General features: G+C 42.9%; 1 protein-coding gene across 1 annotated transcript in view; it reads left to right on the top strand.

The window, feature by feature from the left end:
• The window catches only part of LOC108789331 (protein-glutamine gamma-glutamyltransferase E-like), a 43,009-nt gene that overhangs the window by 24,277 nt on the left and 417 nt on the right, over positions 1-18,315 (top strand). Inside the window, exons 9-13 of the mRNA XM_018559308.1 lie at positions 3,110-3,352; positions 4,712-4,874; positions 5,724-6,052; positions 10,035-10,192; positions 15,185-15,318. Coding sequence (XP_018414810.1) covers positions 3,110-3,352; positions 4,712-4,874; positions 5,724-6,052; positions 10,035-10,192; positions 15,185-15,318 — 1,027 coding nt within the window. The remainder of the gene's footprint in view (positions 1-3,109; positions 3,353-4,711; positions 4,875-5,723; positions 6,053-10,034; positions 10,193-15,184; positions 15,319-18,315) is intronic.

Genomic DNA, 18,315 nt, shown 5'->3' with positions numbered 1-18,315 from the left:
CAGTTGTAAAAGACTGAAATGAAAGCTGCTCAGGTAATGATGTGTGGGCACCATTAATGCAGTAGTGAGTCTAGCTCAATGCAATGATAGCCCCCCAGGGTGGGTTCATAACAGCCTGGATTTAGAGGAATTATGTTGAATGACGTTGGCCACTATTCAAACTGGAAGACTGGTGATAACTAGTGGCAAAAAGAAATTACTATGCTGCATCGTGGGGGGATGGGAAGAGAGTCAAAAGCTTCTCATACCTACAAGTACCGGGTTCTGCACTATGTTCTAACAGGTGAACAGGTCAGTGGGGGAAGAACGGACTTATAAGGAGCTTCCCTTATAACCCTGTAGTTGATTTCACCTAGGGTAAATACCTATCTGCGGCCTGGTTCCTCCACCCTTTTGTTCCTCTTGAACAAGTGCAAAAAAAATTTAAGATGAAGGTTTCTTTTAAAGAGTTAGAAAGCTTTTAAATTTTTCTGAAAGTTTTTCTACCCTTTTTGCAACTCTCCACTGAGCTGATCTAAGATCTGCTGCATACTCATCTAGTTGTGGTACCCAATCCAGCTGTGTCCCACCATGATGTGTGCAAACATGTATAGATGTCACCAGCACACCAAAAATCCTTTAGGATCACAACGTGTTTATTTATTGTCATAAAAATAAGTGCAATAGTCTGATGAAGAGACCCTGTGCGGCCACGAAAGTGCGTGTTTTCACGACAAGAATCTTCAATAAATGAACAATCCTAAAGGATTTTTGGTGTGCTGGTTATATCTATACATGATCGCTGACATTTGCTGCGCCTTCTGCAGTCACTGCGAGCACCCCCTATTATATGGGACATTTGGTAAGGAGTGCCACAAGGAAGTTATCCACCATGATGTTTACCTCTGGTCAGCCAGTCCTCTTCTTACTGACTGTGCATGCCCCAAAGAACCCCATGGACTTCTAAGGGGGCCATTTCCGGATTCCCATAATTAACTTAAAATGTGTATTTATTGCTGTGTGAGATTTTCCTTCAAAAAAAAGATTTTCCTCAATTTCTCCGATAGGACAGATTCACAGAGAGGACATCTGGAAGTGAAATGTTACTAACAGGGCAGGGTAAATCCCAGAAGCCAGGAAGCCGATGCAACTTAAAATTTACAGCTGGCACCTAACTTTGAAGGTTTTCTCTAGTTGTTGTCAATGGAGCTGGCTCCGAAAAAAAATCCTGCTGGCTCCAGGATTCAACAGACTGGCTCCTGAATCCCATATTCATTTTTCCACCCCTGAAATAGGATATAAAAACCTGATAGAGCTCCTAGTCTTCTTCACTTTGTTCTAAACTTTAAATGAAACGTTTTCACTCAATGTGGTCTTTATCTATGAATAATACACACAGATTTTATAGAAATTCAGTTAAAGGTAGGGGACAGTATTGTGACAATTTTCCACACCACTCTTGAAGCGTTATTTAGAGATGTGAGGGAACTCCTTAAAAAAAAGTCAAGGCTTGAGGGCGGAGTAAAATTATTCCATTATTTATCAGACAGAGGAAATCTACTTAAAATAAATCCCAAAGGATTTTTTCAGCCGTCTCAGCCACATCTGTGGCTGAATATTAATACTGCACAGAATTCAGCTGCAGTGCCATCTGCCGAGTTTATTTTGCATTGCAGAGGTAGTTTGGCCGGTCTGGCCAGATGCTGAAAACAAATGCCCTAAAAACATTACTTGTCCTGAATAGTCAGCTTCCCATGTACCAAGCCATGTAAACAACTACTGGGCTGGTTGGGGTGGGAAAAGGTATTTAAAAAATTCCTTTTAATATGTTTTCCGTTTTTCATATACATTTCTCCAAACCCTACTGGAACCTTTTTTCATTAACAAAAGATAAAAAGCTCAAATCACTAAGTTAATATGATTGTTATTTGCCAAATTCTGAATTTTCAGCAATTTAAACCATCAAGAGCTGGAAATGGCTGAAATCCTGTTATGATTATGAGAAAAAACACACACGATACAGTGAATTGAGCCCAAAGTTTGCAAATGTTACAAGATGCAGCTTATGGTGCTATATCCTCACTGCAACTGACCTTTACAGTCTTCTAAAAGTGACTGAAAAGCACAGTAGAGATGAACCACTCCACCATTATATAGCTTCTGACCCAGCAGTGACTTACTTCTGTCATAGTTTTGTATTGTTAAAAAGCAAACTAGGTATAATCTGAAATGAACATCGCCATGAGACTAAAAAAAATATACATAAAAGCGCACAAATCCACAAAGTTACAAATACCATTGGGGATTTTGATTGATTTTGATTTTTCTTGATCTATAATAAAATAAACTACAATTACAGCATCAAAATTATGAAAAGAAAAATTACCATTATAATATGGAACTACATGCAACAAGATCTATACTCAAGGTATTGTCACCAGACCATCTGAGCCAGCTTGTTTTTAGACCGGTGTCTCGAGAGTCTCTCCTGCCGGTCTAAGGATTCTGGTGCCATCACGCTCTATACATTGTCCATAGGCTGTGTATAGACTTGAGGATGCCAAGGAGTAGTCCATCTGTGCATCGGAAGAAACACACTTCAGTGATATCAGGGAGCTGGCTTGGATGGTCTAGTGAGCATAACCTCTTTTTTTTTTTTAGCAGGTAGACAAAAAAAAAAAATCGAGCACTTAACCCTTGTAGTGCCGGGGTAGCCCCACTGCAAGGGTTAATCACATTTTTTTCCTGGAGTTCTTCTTTAATCATCTTGCTCAGATGTGTAAAGTGTACTAGAAACCTAAATCTAAACTCCATTGCTCTCTTTGAGCAGAGATCACATGACCAAATGTCTAGGCTTTATCTGAGCCATACTCAAAGGAACCTGAGAATTTGTCTAGTAAATAGCTCTTTCATTATTTTCTGATTATCCAATACAATATGGCTGTATGTTGACATTTAAATAAAGATCCATTTTATGCACAATATTCATATACATTCACAATATTCAAGTACATTTTGCAAATACATAAGGGCAACCCATAAATTGTACCTCCAATCCAGTAGCTTTTTGGGATATCTACAAGGCATTACTAGGCAGGAAAGAACAACTAAGTGAATTTTTATTTTCCAGGAATATATCAGTGTGGACCAACATCTGTGATTGCAGTGAAAGAAGGAGATACACACTTGGGTTTTGATACTCCTTTTGTGTTTGCGGAGGTTAATGCTGATCGAGAAACCTGGGTTGTTCAAAAGGATGGAACTAAGGAAAAGGCCCATAATGACACTAAATATATTGGCCAAAGCATCAGCACCAAGGCAGTGGGAAGTGACGCTCGGGTGGATATTACAAACAACTACAAATATCCAGAAGGTAAGATACAGATTGGAAGACTAGTAGTGTGATAGATCAGAAAATGTATCTCATTGTAAAATGGATCTCTATTAAAACTGGACCACTCTGTATTCCAAAGGCTGCTTGGAAGTGCCCCAAAGCCGCTAACATCACTGTTTAGCCCCGACCCACCACCGCGTGCCTCTTGGTTAGCCTACCTTCAGCTTCAACACGTTGCAAAACTTGTCATCCTCTGGCAACCTTTATAGGCCCCTCACCCCTTTTGAGAGGCTGCGGCTCTGCCGTTCCTGCATCCTGTCTCCACACACTATCACTCTTTGATCTCCATGACTAGTGGGTATTCATTATACTTTTTCTCGGCCTTGGAGCAGGAACTGGGGATCGTCCTCTTGAAATACGAACAGCAAAAAGTTTTCCCAGCACACTCACCAGCCAGCATGTAAAAAAACTTGTCTCACCAATAAGGTTAAAAACAGAGGTTTAGTTACACGTCTTCTGCAGAAAATGTGAAAGCCGCACAGCCACGTCAAGGCACCTCTTATAGTGCAGTCCTAACTCTAAACTATGACAGTCTCCATCTTGGAGCACATATGGCAAAAGATCAAATTGGGTGCAGGTTTGTCAGGAGGAAGCCCAACCTCCCTTAAAGGCACAGAGAGGCACAAGGGATCCCACACATCACAAATGCAGCTAAGACCCCCCATGCATCACCGCACCAAATCAGTCAAGCAAAATAAAGGGCAAACACACTCATCAACTTGTTACCAGCTTTGCAGCAAGGTGCACATGGAAGGGCCTTATATTTATTCAAATTTCTGTAAAACTGACAAGTTTTTTTGCATGCTGGCTGGGAAGTGTGCTGGAAAAACTTTTTGATGTTTTACTCTATAAGGCCCTTCCATGTGCACCTTGCTGTAAAGCTGGTAACAAGTTGATGGTTGCGTTTGCCCTTTGTTTTGCTTAAAATACGAACGCCGCAAATGCTTTGTTTCACACACACGCTCTGTATGTCATCCTTTGCGCAAGAACGGAATTTCAAGTTGTTGACCAGGTGGTAAAGGTCACCGGTTAGAATGCACCAAATTATCCCAACGCACTCAGACACCTGCTGGAGATGTCAAACTGAGCTAGGCACGCTGACTCACATTTGGTGGAGCTGCCTAAAGAGAATGTTTGGTGAATGTCAGATTCACTGCTTAATAAATATGTCCCTAAGTGTGTGTAAGGGTACTTTTGGTGTTTTTTATGGTATTAAATACTCCTTATAATAAACAAAACCACTTTGTATTCTGTAACATTTATATATTTTTGTTTTATTCATTAAAATGTAATACAAGCGTCTTTAAATAGTGTGTTTTTCTATGTTCTTTAAAACAGGTTCTCCACAAGAAAGGCAGGTATTTGAGAAGGCTAGCAGAAACATGCCTAACTATGTCCCCCCCACGGAAAATGTTAGCCCAGGTCCCGATAACATGATGAACAGGAACAGAAATGACTCACCAATGCGGTCATCAACCCCTACACCAAATGCTGACCCGAACATAAGATCATCATCTTCAGCGCCATTCTCAAGTCGTGCAGTGCAACCACCTTCAGGAAATGAAAATCGGCCAGCATCTCCTTCACCAGGTTCATCAGTTACAGAAAGGGAAAGGTCATCTTCACCTGCAAGATTCACAGGTCGCACACCAGCTGTGCAGCCTTCAGAAAATGAATTCCGCCCAGCATCTCCTTCACTAAGTTCACTGGTTACAGAAAGGGGAAGGGCATCTTCACCTGCAAGATACATAGGTCGCACATCAGCTGCCCAGCCTTCAGAAAATGAATTCCAGCCAGCATCTCCCTTACCAAATTCAACCACTGCACCAGTTGAAAGACCATCATCACCTGCTCTGTTCTCAGGTCGTCCAGTGCAACCACGTTCAGGAAGTGAATTCCGATCCGCATCACCTTCACCAAGTTCACCAGTTATAGAAAGGGGAAGGTCATCATCACCTGTGCCATTCGCAGGTCGTCCATCCCCTGCCCAGCCTTCAATAAATGAATACCGGCCTGGATCTCCTTCACCAGTTACACCAATCGGAAGACCATCATCACCTGCTCTGTTTTCTGTACGTCCATCCTCTGCTCCACTTTCAGGTAATGGATACCGGTATGCATCGCCTTCACCAGTTACAGCAAGCGGAAGATCATCTTCACCTGTGTCTTTCTCAGGTCGTCCATCACCTGCCCAACCATCTGGAAATAGATACAGGTCTGCATCGCCCTCACTAAATTCATCAACAAATGGAAGACCATCATCACCTGCATCATTCTCAGGTGATTCATCCCCTGTCCCTTTTTCAGGAGTTGGATATAGGCCTGCATCACCCTCACCAGCTGCTCCAGCTGGAAGACCATCATCACCTGCTTTGTTCTCTGGCTATCCGTCACAACCATCAAATTCAGCAAATGCTTACTGGCCTGCATCTCCTTCACCAAATCCACCACAACCTTCCTATTCAACATCTGCAGGGACTGATATTGCTGGGAAATTTAAACTCCTCAGCCCCTTAGTAGTGGGAGATGACATTAACCTGCTTCTGATTCTTAAAAATCTTACACCTTATCACAGACCAGTCAGGGTTAATCTTAGCGCTTCTGCTATTCTCTATACCGGAAGACGAATGAATGACTTATTCACAGATCAGAAGTCTTTGATTATCAGCCCAAACCAAGGTAGGTGAAATAATGTTCTATTGCATCAAATGAAAGCTAAAATTATATTTTTTGTGAAAATGTAGTGCCAAGTAATTCATCTTATCGGCTTAGATCACCAATCCCTATATACCATTCTAATGTAATTGTATATTATATTAATATTGTATACACCATTGTAACATTTTATACGCAATGACTCTTCACCCTAATACACAATAGTGACCACATTCCTTTCATGTGGCCACTATTGGGCATTAGGGCGAATACAACAGTCATGGTATATAAAATTATACAATGGCAGTAAGATGGTTCGGTTCTTCTTATATTAAATATTAAATTACATTTTCTGATGTTAAACTGATATTACCAGAACTTAATGTCACTAGTCATAGTAAGCTTTTTTTGCTGCCATTCGTTTCCCATTGGGGAGATTTTCCTTTACTTCCTGTCCAACAGCCACACAGGAAGTGAGAGTACATTTCTTCAAAGTAAGGGAAATTCCTGGTTGTCAGCAGGGTCACCAGAACTAGTGTTCCATTGGTAGATTGTCCATCTATTCCTGTTCTGATTGTTGGTTATGTGTTTAGATGAAGCACTGAGATCTTGAGGAATGCTAAATTAAGTTTGACTTGCTTAGAAAAACATTACCTGTATGCATACAGCATTGTGCAGAAAACAGCGGATAAAGAACAAAACTTCCTGTGTATCATAGATAAGCATGCACATAGAGAGCAACATTGCACTACAGTGCCATCTACAGCTCAAATGACAAATCAGTATATGCTGTTGCATTTCCAACGGTGATGACAACCCAAAATGTGGGATTTTTTCTCACTGTCACTATAACGATCACCAGGACAAATAGAGAGGGAAAATCTCTCTAATGGGCACACATTCTAATCCTTCTCCGATACTCCAAAAAGAGGATTGGCTTCAGTTGCACTTTAAAGCACTAAATCTGTTTTTTTGTTAAGTAAAGTGAGAAATTAGGAAAGAGAGGTACAGGCAGCAATAGAAACATTGTCAGAAGTTCAAACCCTCCCTCAGTCGACTAAAAATATATTTCTGTTTTTGTCCGTGGCCCTGTTGGAGATATTTCCGAACACTTTTTGTCCTGAAAGGGTTTGAAGAAAAAAATCTCCCCATCAGGGACACAGACGGCAATAAACAGAAGCTCTGATGCTTCCCCGCTCTATCCAAAATGAAATAAAAAGTTTGGGCTGGGGTTGGACTTTAAGTATTACTGTACAGGAGGTTGCATAGAGTTACACCTGAAATTTAGCGCATAAAGGACGCATCCACTCGCTGTAATCTTCATTCAAAGGCTTCCTTGCCCACTTTTATTAAATAAAAGTTCACAAAACATAACAATTACCCTCGCAGGGGTTCTTTAGCATCTCATGGCAGCACCTGCCCATCCAGTCTCCTGGCTTTGCATTGGCAGGACCGCTGCTCCGGCCTCAGTCCACTGTCTGTTCCTCCAGAGAGCCTCAGTCATGTGCTAACCTGCACACTGGGGGTTCTTCCCAATCTGCAGCACCATGCTGCACTGGACTCCACTCCGACTCCGGGGTGGAGCTTTCCTGTCTCCCAGGTGGAGTATTGAACTTCCCAACAACTTTAATTTAAAGGCTGTGCACACCTGGGCCATTAGCATGCGCTGGCCACTCAGATTCTGTACACAGGAATGGAGATAACACAGTGGCATTGCCACGTACTGCCACAATATATATATACAATTTTTGTATCTATTTATTTTTATAATTGACCGAAGTGTTAATATGCTATTCCCATGTATAAGGGGGACTCCATAAAAAATAATGGTTGCATCCCTAAAATGAATGTGAGCAATAAGCTTAGACATACATTCCAATGTTTGTGGCAATGCACAAACATAGCTGTGAATGTCCCCCTATGTTGATTTTGCAAGCCATAACTGCAGTTATATAAATGTCCACCAGACTGCACTGTTTCACTGTATCTAGGTTGGGATAGACCCAAGAGGCATGTAAAGGAAGCACAGTTATCTCTATTTTATTTTTAATAGATATTTGAATAAATCCTAAAATGACACCATTTTAAAAGCATTATTTTATAAAGTCTTTAAAAAGCTTGAAGAGATAGATTCTCCTTATTTTGACAATGTACAATGTGATTGGCCAAGAATTACTGAAAGACAAATGTGTAACTAAATGCCACATTTGATACAGTGCAAATCTGAACAGGTGTCAGGGGGTATTTAATACAAAAAACTTCAAATGTAGCCATTTAATAGAAAAAAGTATAATCTCTTCCTTTCAAGTAAACCATTTACAAAACTTGGCCAGTTCCGACTGATCATGTGATAGAAGATATATAAGCAGAAGTTACTTTCAGTAACACCCCATTCCAAAATGATGAGTAGATTTAGAGATACAGGTAGCTGAAATAATATGCAAACATCAACTTTCCTGTGAAATGTCAATTCCTCATATGCAGTGTTTCATCATATGCTCAGTCTGCGTTGCCTGGATTTGTGGCAGGTTTACTTTAAAGTTGAACTCCGGCTATAGAAAATGTTATATACTTGCATTGGTCCAGCTTGACACAATGTAAGCAAATATAATTGATCCCTGGTAGGGCTGAAATTCAACTAGTGTATGCAGGAGCATCCCACGTCCGGATGTCACCCAGAGAGGAGACCGGGTGACACCCCGCTGTGACATCATCGCACATGTGCGAGAGGTCACCACGCGTGTGCGCGATGACTTCTTGGTGGTGGATGCCGACAGCGTGAGGAGGGGACATTCACCCGGTGGGATGAGGTATGCCACCGCGTCCCCTCCTCTCTTCTGACACTGTCGGGCTCTCAGTCCATGACCGAGTGCCCGACTTTTTAGAGGGGATGACACCAAAATGACTGACAGTCACCCCTCCAATGGTGTCACTCGGGTGCGCCACTGGTATATGGCCAGCTTTAGGATGAACTCTGGGTAAAGAAAAAAAACTTACCCTTGCAGTGGAGCTACTTCCGCACTGAAAGGCTTAAGTGCTTGTTTTGTCTGGAGGGCTCCAATAATGAAGATGTACTCACCTGATCCTCGGTCCCCTGGTGGTCAGCACTCTCCTCTCACCCCCTTCTCTCCAGCTATATACTGTCCATCTTCATCCTCACGTCTAATCCAGGTCAATGGACCTCCATAAGATGTGATGACATCAGTGGCCCTTAGACCACCAGAGCTTAGGGGAAGAAGAGGCTCGGGCGAACGGTCTAGCAGCCCAAATGGAGCTGGTTGGGACCGAGGATCAGGTAGGCAGATTTGTTTAGTGCTAGCCTAGCTATAAATTTTAAGCAGAGTATTAAAGTGCACATGTCAATATCTGAAAGGGTGAAATAGCTAGAAGAGCATACAGGTCCTGTGATTTTCAAGCACCACTCATCCCATACTGAAGCATCTCTCCTACCGAGGAAGTCCACAAGGTGGAGGTTGAAACAAATAGGATTGCGTGAACCAAATGTTGTCAGAGTAACATCAAGTAGAGTCCAACAGATGAGAATACTTGTACATGTTTGCAGGTCAAGTGCACTGAGGGATGCTAAGCAGGAATGGATTAAAGAACACTTGTTGAATGTCTCCTTTTGGCTTCCATGTGAATGAATCTCACAAACGAAGGGTAGGCATCAGCAAGTGATAAACAGTAACCCATCCAGAAATCCATTGCTGCAGGTCACTTTAGCAACTCACAAACCCAAGCACACTGCAGTCTACAAATATAAAAAAATAAAAAATATAAAACTAGTAAAAAAAAAAAAAAGCTAATTACTGTCCCCAGTGCATCACACAATGCAGTGCAGGTCAGCAACAACCTATAGAATGGTGTCCGTCATTGTAGTGAAGGATATACTGCGGACATTTCTTTACTTCATGTATCCCTGGATTTTATGGAAGAAATATTATGTATCCTTCTGCTTTTATTTATGTTTTAGAGCTATTTCTTATTACCTTTATTTTGTTTCCAGATGCACATATTTCCTTGCAGATACCCTACTCCCATTACAGCAGAGGTCTTAATGAAGGAAACATGATTCAAGTGGTTGCCCTTTGTGAATTACCTTTTGGATCGAAAATAGTCATCACTAAGGATCTTGTGCTGGAGAACCCACCGATTACTATTAAGGTAATACAAAAAGACAGTATCTGTATAAATAAGACACATAACTTATTAAAAATATATTTAGGAAAGTCTGGTGCCATCGCTTGCAAGCAAATGAAAAACGGCAGTGCAAGCGTGTATTGAAGTATATTATGTATTATAATATAATATATTAAATATACAAGTCTGGCATATGGAGGTATATAACGGTAGCAGGTAAAGTGTGCTAAAGATTCTGCTCAACAGTCGTTCAATGACCATACCATCCAACGTTCTGGGAGGAAAGAGGCACACCTTTTAATAAACAGTATATAAGCATAGTATAACTACAGTAATAAGTATAACTCAGGCAGCTGCAATGGAGCCCAAGAATAAGGGAAGGCCCAGCAGGGCTCAGTGTAAGTGGAACAAAATTGGCTGACACTTCTTTAAAAATCTTTGAACACAGCTCCATGCATTTGTTTCTCAGTCTGAGCTGTCTTCAGTGATCCAGTTCCTTAAATATGACATCGCAAATCGCATGATTGGGCTTTTCCAGTCATCTCTGGCTAGAAAAGTAACATAATGCTTCCCTGTAGGCCCTTTAGAGAAATATTTCTGTCTCTACTCAGGGCTATCTAGGACAGTCTCTTCCAGGACAGTCTTTTAGGGTCTGCAAAGCCGTCGCTTAGGTCTCGTTCACACCTAGGCGTATTGCATATGCGCGTCTTTTACCGCGCGATTCGCGGTAAAAAAGTCGCCCGACAAACACGCGTTACCGAAGGCTACTTGGCTGTATCCCAATGGAAATGCGCAACAAAACGGCCCAAAGTAGTACCTGTACCTTTTCAGGCGTGGGCCGTTTTGTAGCGCGTTAGGGACGGGCGGAAATACGCCAAGGTGGGAACGAGACCATTGAATACAATGGGATTTATATTTTTGAGCGTTTTGTAGAGCGTTCGTCGAGCGTAGAACACGCTACAAAACGTTCAGGTGTGAACGAGGGCTGAGTGTCTCCAGGATAGTCCATGACTAGCCTCCCTTCCAGGACAGTCTTAAGGTCTTTAAGGCAGTATATTAGTGTCTCCAGGACAGTCTTAGGCTGGGTTCACACCTAGGCGTATTGAATATGCGCGTTTGTCGCGCGTTTTTAACGTGATTCGCAGTAAAAAAAAACGTGCGACAAACGCGCGTTTCCGAGGGCTACTTGGCTGTATCCCAATGGAAACGCGAGACCAAAACGCCCCAAAGAAGTACATGTACTTCTTTGGGCGTAGGCCGTTTTGTAGCGCGTTCAGACGGGCTGAAATACGGAAAGGTGTGAACCATACCCATAGAAAACAATGGGATTTTCAAGTTTGTACGTTTTGTAGAGCGTTCATAGAGCGTTGAACACGCGACAAAACGTAAAGGTGTGAACAGGGCCTTAGTGTCTCCAGGATAGTCTCTGACTGGCCTCTCTTTCTGGACAGTCTTTGGTGTCTCCAAGGCAGTCTCTTAGTGTCTCCAGAACAGTTTCTTAGTGTCTCCAGGATAGTCTCTTACTGTTCTCTCTTCCCAGACAGCCTTTTAGTGTCTCCAGAGCAGTCTCTTAGTGTCTCCAGAGCAGTCTCTTAGTGTCTCCAGGACAGTCTCTTAGTGTCTCTAGGGCAGTTTCTTAGTGTCTTCAGGATAGTCTTGTACTGTACTCTTTTTCCCAGACAGCCTTTTAGTGTCTCCAAAGAAGTCTTTTAGTGTGTCCAGGATAGCCTCTTAGTGCCTCCAGGACAGTCTCTTAGTGTCTCCAGGACAGTCTCTTAGTGTCTCCAGGACAGTCTCTTAGTGTCTCCAGGACAGTCTCTTGGTGTCTCCAGGAAAGCCTCTTAGTGTCTTTTGGACAGCTTCACCCTCTCTCTACAGCAAGAGAGGAAATAATGTTTCCCTGAGGGCCCATTGGAGAAGTTTTCTGTCTCTCCCAGAGCTTTCTCTTCCCTGGACAATCTATTAAGGTTTCTAGACCAGTTTCTTAGTGTCTCTAGGACAGTCTCAAGTTTCTGCAAAACAGCTGCTCCCCCTCTCAGACTGGAGAGAAACAGGATGCTTCCCTGTAGGCCTTTTCAAAGAGGTTTTTATTTTGCTCCTCAAGGCTCTTCACTACTGTATTTCTGAACCTAGAGCAATCACTTAAGGTCTCCAGGACAGTCTCTCCTTCTCTCTATAGTTTTTTTCTATTCTCGAATGGAAGAGCCCACTGGCAGATTGTCAAAGTAAACAATGACTAATATTTGTTTATGCAAATGAGTTGGGCAACTTACTGCGTTTTCAATCATACATCAGATAAAAAGATATCACAGAAAACAATTAAATGTGATCACTTGCCCACACCCACTCGCAGGCATGTGGTTACACCTGTTTGGGAAAGGCACTTACAAAAGAGATTGCTGCTGTAATATTGTAATCTTGGCTAATCAATTCATGTAGAAGTAGTAATTATGGAAATGCCATTTGTTACAGATTGGGGGCTACCACCCGAGGGGTACAGGGAGGCCAGATGATATTTGAGATATTGACATCTAATACTCGTCCCCAAAAATCAACCATCACGCTGGCCAATTATCACAAGAAATCCCAAAGTTCCCCAATCCAGACACAAAGTAGCGACAGTAACCACAACATGCACATCTAAGTGGCCCCCACTCACAGCTTACAGGTTTGTGAGCAACTTTGCTCCTGACCCCTCAAGCCGGTACACTCTGCTCTCCAGTGGATGAACACCAGAAGACAATATTACTTCATGAACTACCCACTCACAGTCTCTTACCACTAGCCCCCAATACTGTAGATGAACACTCACCAAAAATCTAGCTCGATGGACATACACAGGCAGATGCAGATCTTGCATGCAATCTGGTGCACACCAATGGTTCTGTGGTAGATAGATGGTTTCCCCAAGCTATCTTGTGAGCTAGGATCCTTACACAGTGAGCTCTCCAACTGACACAGATACATAAGGCTGGGCACACACCTTACAACCATCGCAAGACTTCTGTCTTGCGATGGTTGTAAGGTACTTAAAAAAACGTACGATCTGCCTATGTTGCATAGGCAGATCGTACTTGCGATGATCGCAAGCCACGCCCCCTGAGGGGCGGGCTTCCAATGACTGCAATGCCGAACGGGCAGTGTGCGCTTGCGCACACCGGCCCGTACGGCTGTTATCGTACGGACATGCCACAAACCCACCGAACATCGTACGATGCTCGGCGGGTTTTCGAACATGTCCGTAAGTTTAAAGTCGTGCGACCTTACAGTAGTAGAGGTCGCACGGCTTCCACACCTTGCGATAATCGTACGATCGCGGGATTTCTCGCGATTATGGTACGATAATCGTAAGGTGTGTAGGGACCCTAAGACTCACAGGTCCCAGTCCAGCAAACATTATATGTTCCACACAGTGGTTCTAATCTGCACGCAATCAGATTGGACATCTTGTCCTTGGTCAACCAACTGCTGCTAAACAGAGAACATGATGGTGGCTCTACACAATGCATTCTCACACAGACTAGCAGTGACTTACAACCAAGCTTATAGGCTCTGAAGATGCACTATAACTACCCACAACAGTCTCATTTAATGTGTTTGTTCTTCAGTGCAGGGGTCTCCAAAATATGGCTTGTGGGTCACATCCAGCCCAATACAAGATTTTATCTGGCCCACGGCAACACTGACTAGCTTTGTATCATAATACGAAGACTGATGCATCCACTGCCAGCCAGCCATGGTCCTTCTCCAGTCCCCAGCACAGCTCCCCCTTCCTGCACCGTGGTTGGTTGCTAGCACTGCCAGTGTCCTAGCATCCAATGACATGATTGTTGCACACCCTGCCCTGCTGGTTTGCCACCTGAAAAGTAAGGGAGGACTCTGCTAGGCACACATGAATTTAAGGTGGGACTGTGCTTGACACACATGGATGTAAGGCAGGACTGTGCTGGGCACACATGGATGTAATGGGGGACTGTGCTGGGCACACATGGGTGTAAGGGGGGACTGTGCTGGGCACACATGGATGTAATGGGGGACTGTGCTGGGCACACATGGGTGTAAGGGGGGAGTGTGCTGGGCACACATGGATGTAAGGGGGGACTGTGCTGGACACACATGGATGCAAGGAGGGACTGTGCTGGGCACACATGGATGCAAGGAGGGACTGTGCTGGGCACACATGGAAGTAAGGGGGGACTGTGCTGGACACCCCCAGATGTAAGGGGGGCACTGATGGGCATTTCTGGATGTAAGAGGCAACTCTGCTGGTTACTGTTGGATGTAAAGGGAGGATATTGGTAATAACCTACAAAACTTCATAACTGTGTAAGACCCACATTTAAATATCTCCCCCATATTTTACCATAAAACTGGCATGTTTGTTGCCAAACAACTTCTTTTTGTGCCACCAGACTTTTACAGAAGGTTTTATGATAGTGTGCTGCACGGGATGGAACACACACAGTAGCTAAACAACACCTAACTGTGAAAGCACACAAATTAATTTACACATTTGGCCTCTCCTGCGCACTATACTGTTAAACATATTCTGAATGGACTATTGGACACTGCATTGCTAGAATGTCCTGCCTATTCTGAACTAACCTTTTCCTCGCTGGATAAAAAATGTTTTATGAAAATATACCTTAGAACTACTCCCACTTAGCTGGATCATGACACTGTATTTTTCAACACTAACTATAAACTGTCAACGGGGGGATTATCTGCACCATGGGCCCAACAGAAGGACCAGAGGTGCAAATTACTTGTTAAAGTTTCTGTAAACCCTAAAGCTAGATATATAGATGGCTTGAATTCTACCAGAGTCCTGCTAAATTGGCTGTCAGCAACACCCAGCTCAAAAAATTTCAATTGAAAAATTGAATGGGCTAGGTGGAAAATTCTCACTATCTGTCTGAATATAATAGCTGGCATACACTTTAACCTCAAATAGGTAAGAATAGGAGGCTATGTAGAAACCACCCTTTTGATTGACTGTGGTCTTTCTTTTGCCAGCCTCTATCTAATCCTATGCTGCACAAAACAATGACTCTGGAGATCCGGTTTACAAACCCACTTCAAATGGCAATCACCGACTGCACCCTGGTGGTGGAAGGCAGTGGTCTGGTTGACAGACAACTTCTAGCAGTGTAAGTATAATAACCCCTACCAGTATATTCTGTTACCAACCTTTAATATTTTGACTGTTATACAGTATATATGACTGAGTTTATTGATGCAGAGTATCATTTAATTTGAATATTTCAGTACAATTAAATGTTGAATACAGGATGTTTTTGTTTGCAGAGAACGCTAGGCTCTCTTTTTTAAGCTCTAGTTTCTGCACTGATATTAGTTATTGTAGGACGGTACTTGTCTGATGTAAATTGCATAGCATCAAGGGTAGCAGCTATAGCATGGGTGGCTGTGCCCATGGCTCTGTTCACTATTTTAGGAATTCTTGTCTTTTCCATTGTCTGAATTAATGGGTAGAAACAGTAACTTAGACAAAACTTTAACCCTTTTGTCTGAGTATAGACCTATGTTTACCCCAAGCATGTTGGATTCACACCACTGCAGTTGCATTTTTTTTTACATGTTGCATTGATGTGCAGTAAGCAAGAGCATGTGCAGCAAGAGCAAAAATACATACATGCATACATTTTACTTTCCCTATTTAAAGTGTTGCAGGACATCGTCACACATTGTATTGGGCTGCAGTGTGCCGCACTGCATTCAAATACAGCATGTTCCGTTTTCACAAAGTGCACACCAATGTTGGCATGGTCTGAGGCTTTTATTATTGCACTGCACTTGGGCTGAGAAATGCAGCCCCATGCAAGTGTTGTGATTGGGCTCCTTTCTGACAGGTGGTGCAATCAGGTCGGCCTGCCAGTTTTTCAGGCAGACCTGATCTGATGCCCAATGTAAAGGTGCCCATACACTGCTCGATTCTCGTACGAGAATCGGGCGAAATCCCGCGATCGTACGAGAATCGAGCAGTGTGAACTAAGACGTGCGACCGTTTCTACTGTACGGTCGCACGTCTTTTCTCGAGCCAACATGTTCGAAAACCCGCCGAGAATCGTACCATTCTCGCCGGGTTTCTAGCCTGCTCGCCCGATAGCTGCGGAACGGGCCGGTGTGCGCACGCGCACACTGCCCGTTCTGCATTGCCGTCATCGGAAGCCCGCCCCTCAGCGGGGCGGGCTTTCGATGATCGCAAGTACGATCTCCCCGTCCAAGGTGGGCAGATCGTACGGGCTTTCACGAAGCATACGACCATCGCAAGACAAAAGTCTTGCGATGGTCGTAAGGTGTATGGGCACCTTAAGTCTATGTTCAGAATCTGTACACAGACCCAATATACAGGTGTCTATTTACATCCAATTGCCCCCAGCTGCGGCCAGGTCCGGAAAAACAAATGGAACAGTGTTCCATCTGCTGGACCTGATTGTGCCGGATCGAGGGTAATCTGATGTAAACGGTCATATGTCCGTTTACATCCAATTCCTCATAGACCAACATGAGGTATGGTCATTTCAGTTTTTCTCTCCATCACAAGATGAAGTGGAAAATTGGATGGACATGGATATCACAGCGGTGACACACGATCCATACTGCTCCGATCAGAAGGGGATCCGTGCACAGATCCTGTCCTCATCGGACAGTGTGAAAGGGGCCTGATTGTTGAGTGGCTCACTACCTCTGCTGGTTGTCTGTTCCAAGCATCCACTACTCTTTCAGTAAAATAATACTTTCTAAGGTTAGTTTTGAACTTTCCTCCTGCTAGTTTAATGTCATGCCCCAATGTTCTTCATCTTAGATTCATATTGAAAATACTGCCCTCCTGAACTTTATTTACATAATTAACGTATTTAAACGTTATTGTCTTCTCCCTTCTTTCCTTGAGGCTGTACATAGAGTTTAAGTTACTCCAGTCCCTCCTGATATGTTTTTAACCCTTAGATCTTTCACTCATTTTGTTGCCCATTTGGATGCCTCATTGCAGCTTTTTTATTTCTTCACCACAAGTTTGTTGCACTACATAAGTTATTTGTGCATATGGTAGGTGAAAGTTGAACACTGAATGCATGGCCTCTCTGCAAACAGGAATGTAAATACTTACATCTCCCCACTTTCAACTTCACTAAACGCCATTTTAATGGAGATCACTGCCTGAGGAATAGAAACCAACATTTCCTGGGGTGTCAATCTCATCTCCTGCTATGATTTGTGGTTCCTACCACCAACCCCTATGGCAGTATTTTATCTCTTATAGTGACGTATGGGTTGGCATGAGAAATTAGAGTCAGTACTGCAGGGCCAGGAATCTGATACTTCCAGAAGTGGCAGCAATTTCTCTTCATCAGAGCAGTGTTTGGCAGTTTGGGAATCAGCTGCCTACCTGAATATACTGAATGACCAGGTTTTTCTGTCCATGGATTTTTTCTTTGCTGATGGCACGGGCATATTCCAAGATGACAATGCCAGGATTTATCGGGCTCAAATTGTGAAAGAGTGGTTCAGGGAGCATGAGACATCATTGTCACACATGTATTGGCCACCAGAGTCTAGACCTTTACCCCATTGAGAATATGTGGGATGTGCTGGTGAAGACTTTACACAGTGGTCCAACTCTCCCATCATCATTACAAGATTTTGATGAAAAATGAATGCAACTCTGGACGGAAATAAACATTGTGACATTGCATAAGCTTATCAAAACGATGCCATGGCAATTGCGTGCCATAATCAAAGCTAAAGGCGGTACAACTAAATATTGGAGTGTGTGACTTTTTTTGGCCAGTCAGTGTGTTTTCTTTCTTCTTTGCCGGTACACCATGTATTCACTGATTTTATTGAGAGATTTGAAGACACTCTGCTTTACATTTTGCTTTAGGACCCAGAGGAATCTAGCTATGCCCTAATTTTGTTTTAAAGGGGGACTTTACATATATTTTCTAAATACCAACAAAGGCACCTTTAGAAATGTTTAGTAATGGCAATCTACAAACACATACTTCTAGATAATTGCAGGTTTCCTTTTCTTTGCATACCTTATTTTTCTTTTCCTTTCCATTCTTCTCACAGTGGCCATTTTAACTAAGGGCAAATAAATCTTAGTGGAAGAAAATGCCTTTCTT

Source organism: Nanorana parkeri, unplaced genomic scaffold (assembly GCF_000935625.1).
Source record: "Nanorana parkeri isolate BGI_ZX_2015 unplaced genomic scaffold, ASM93562v1 scaffold387, whole genome shotgun sequence".
Lineage (NCBI taxonomy): Eukaryota > Metazoa > Chordata > Amphibia > Anura > Dicroglossidae > Nanorana > Nanorana parkeri.
Note: the sequence above shows the minus strand (reverse complement) of the source record. Positions and strands in the feature narration are given on the sequence as shown.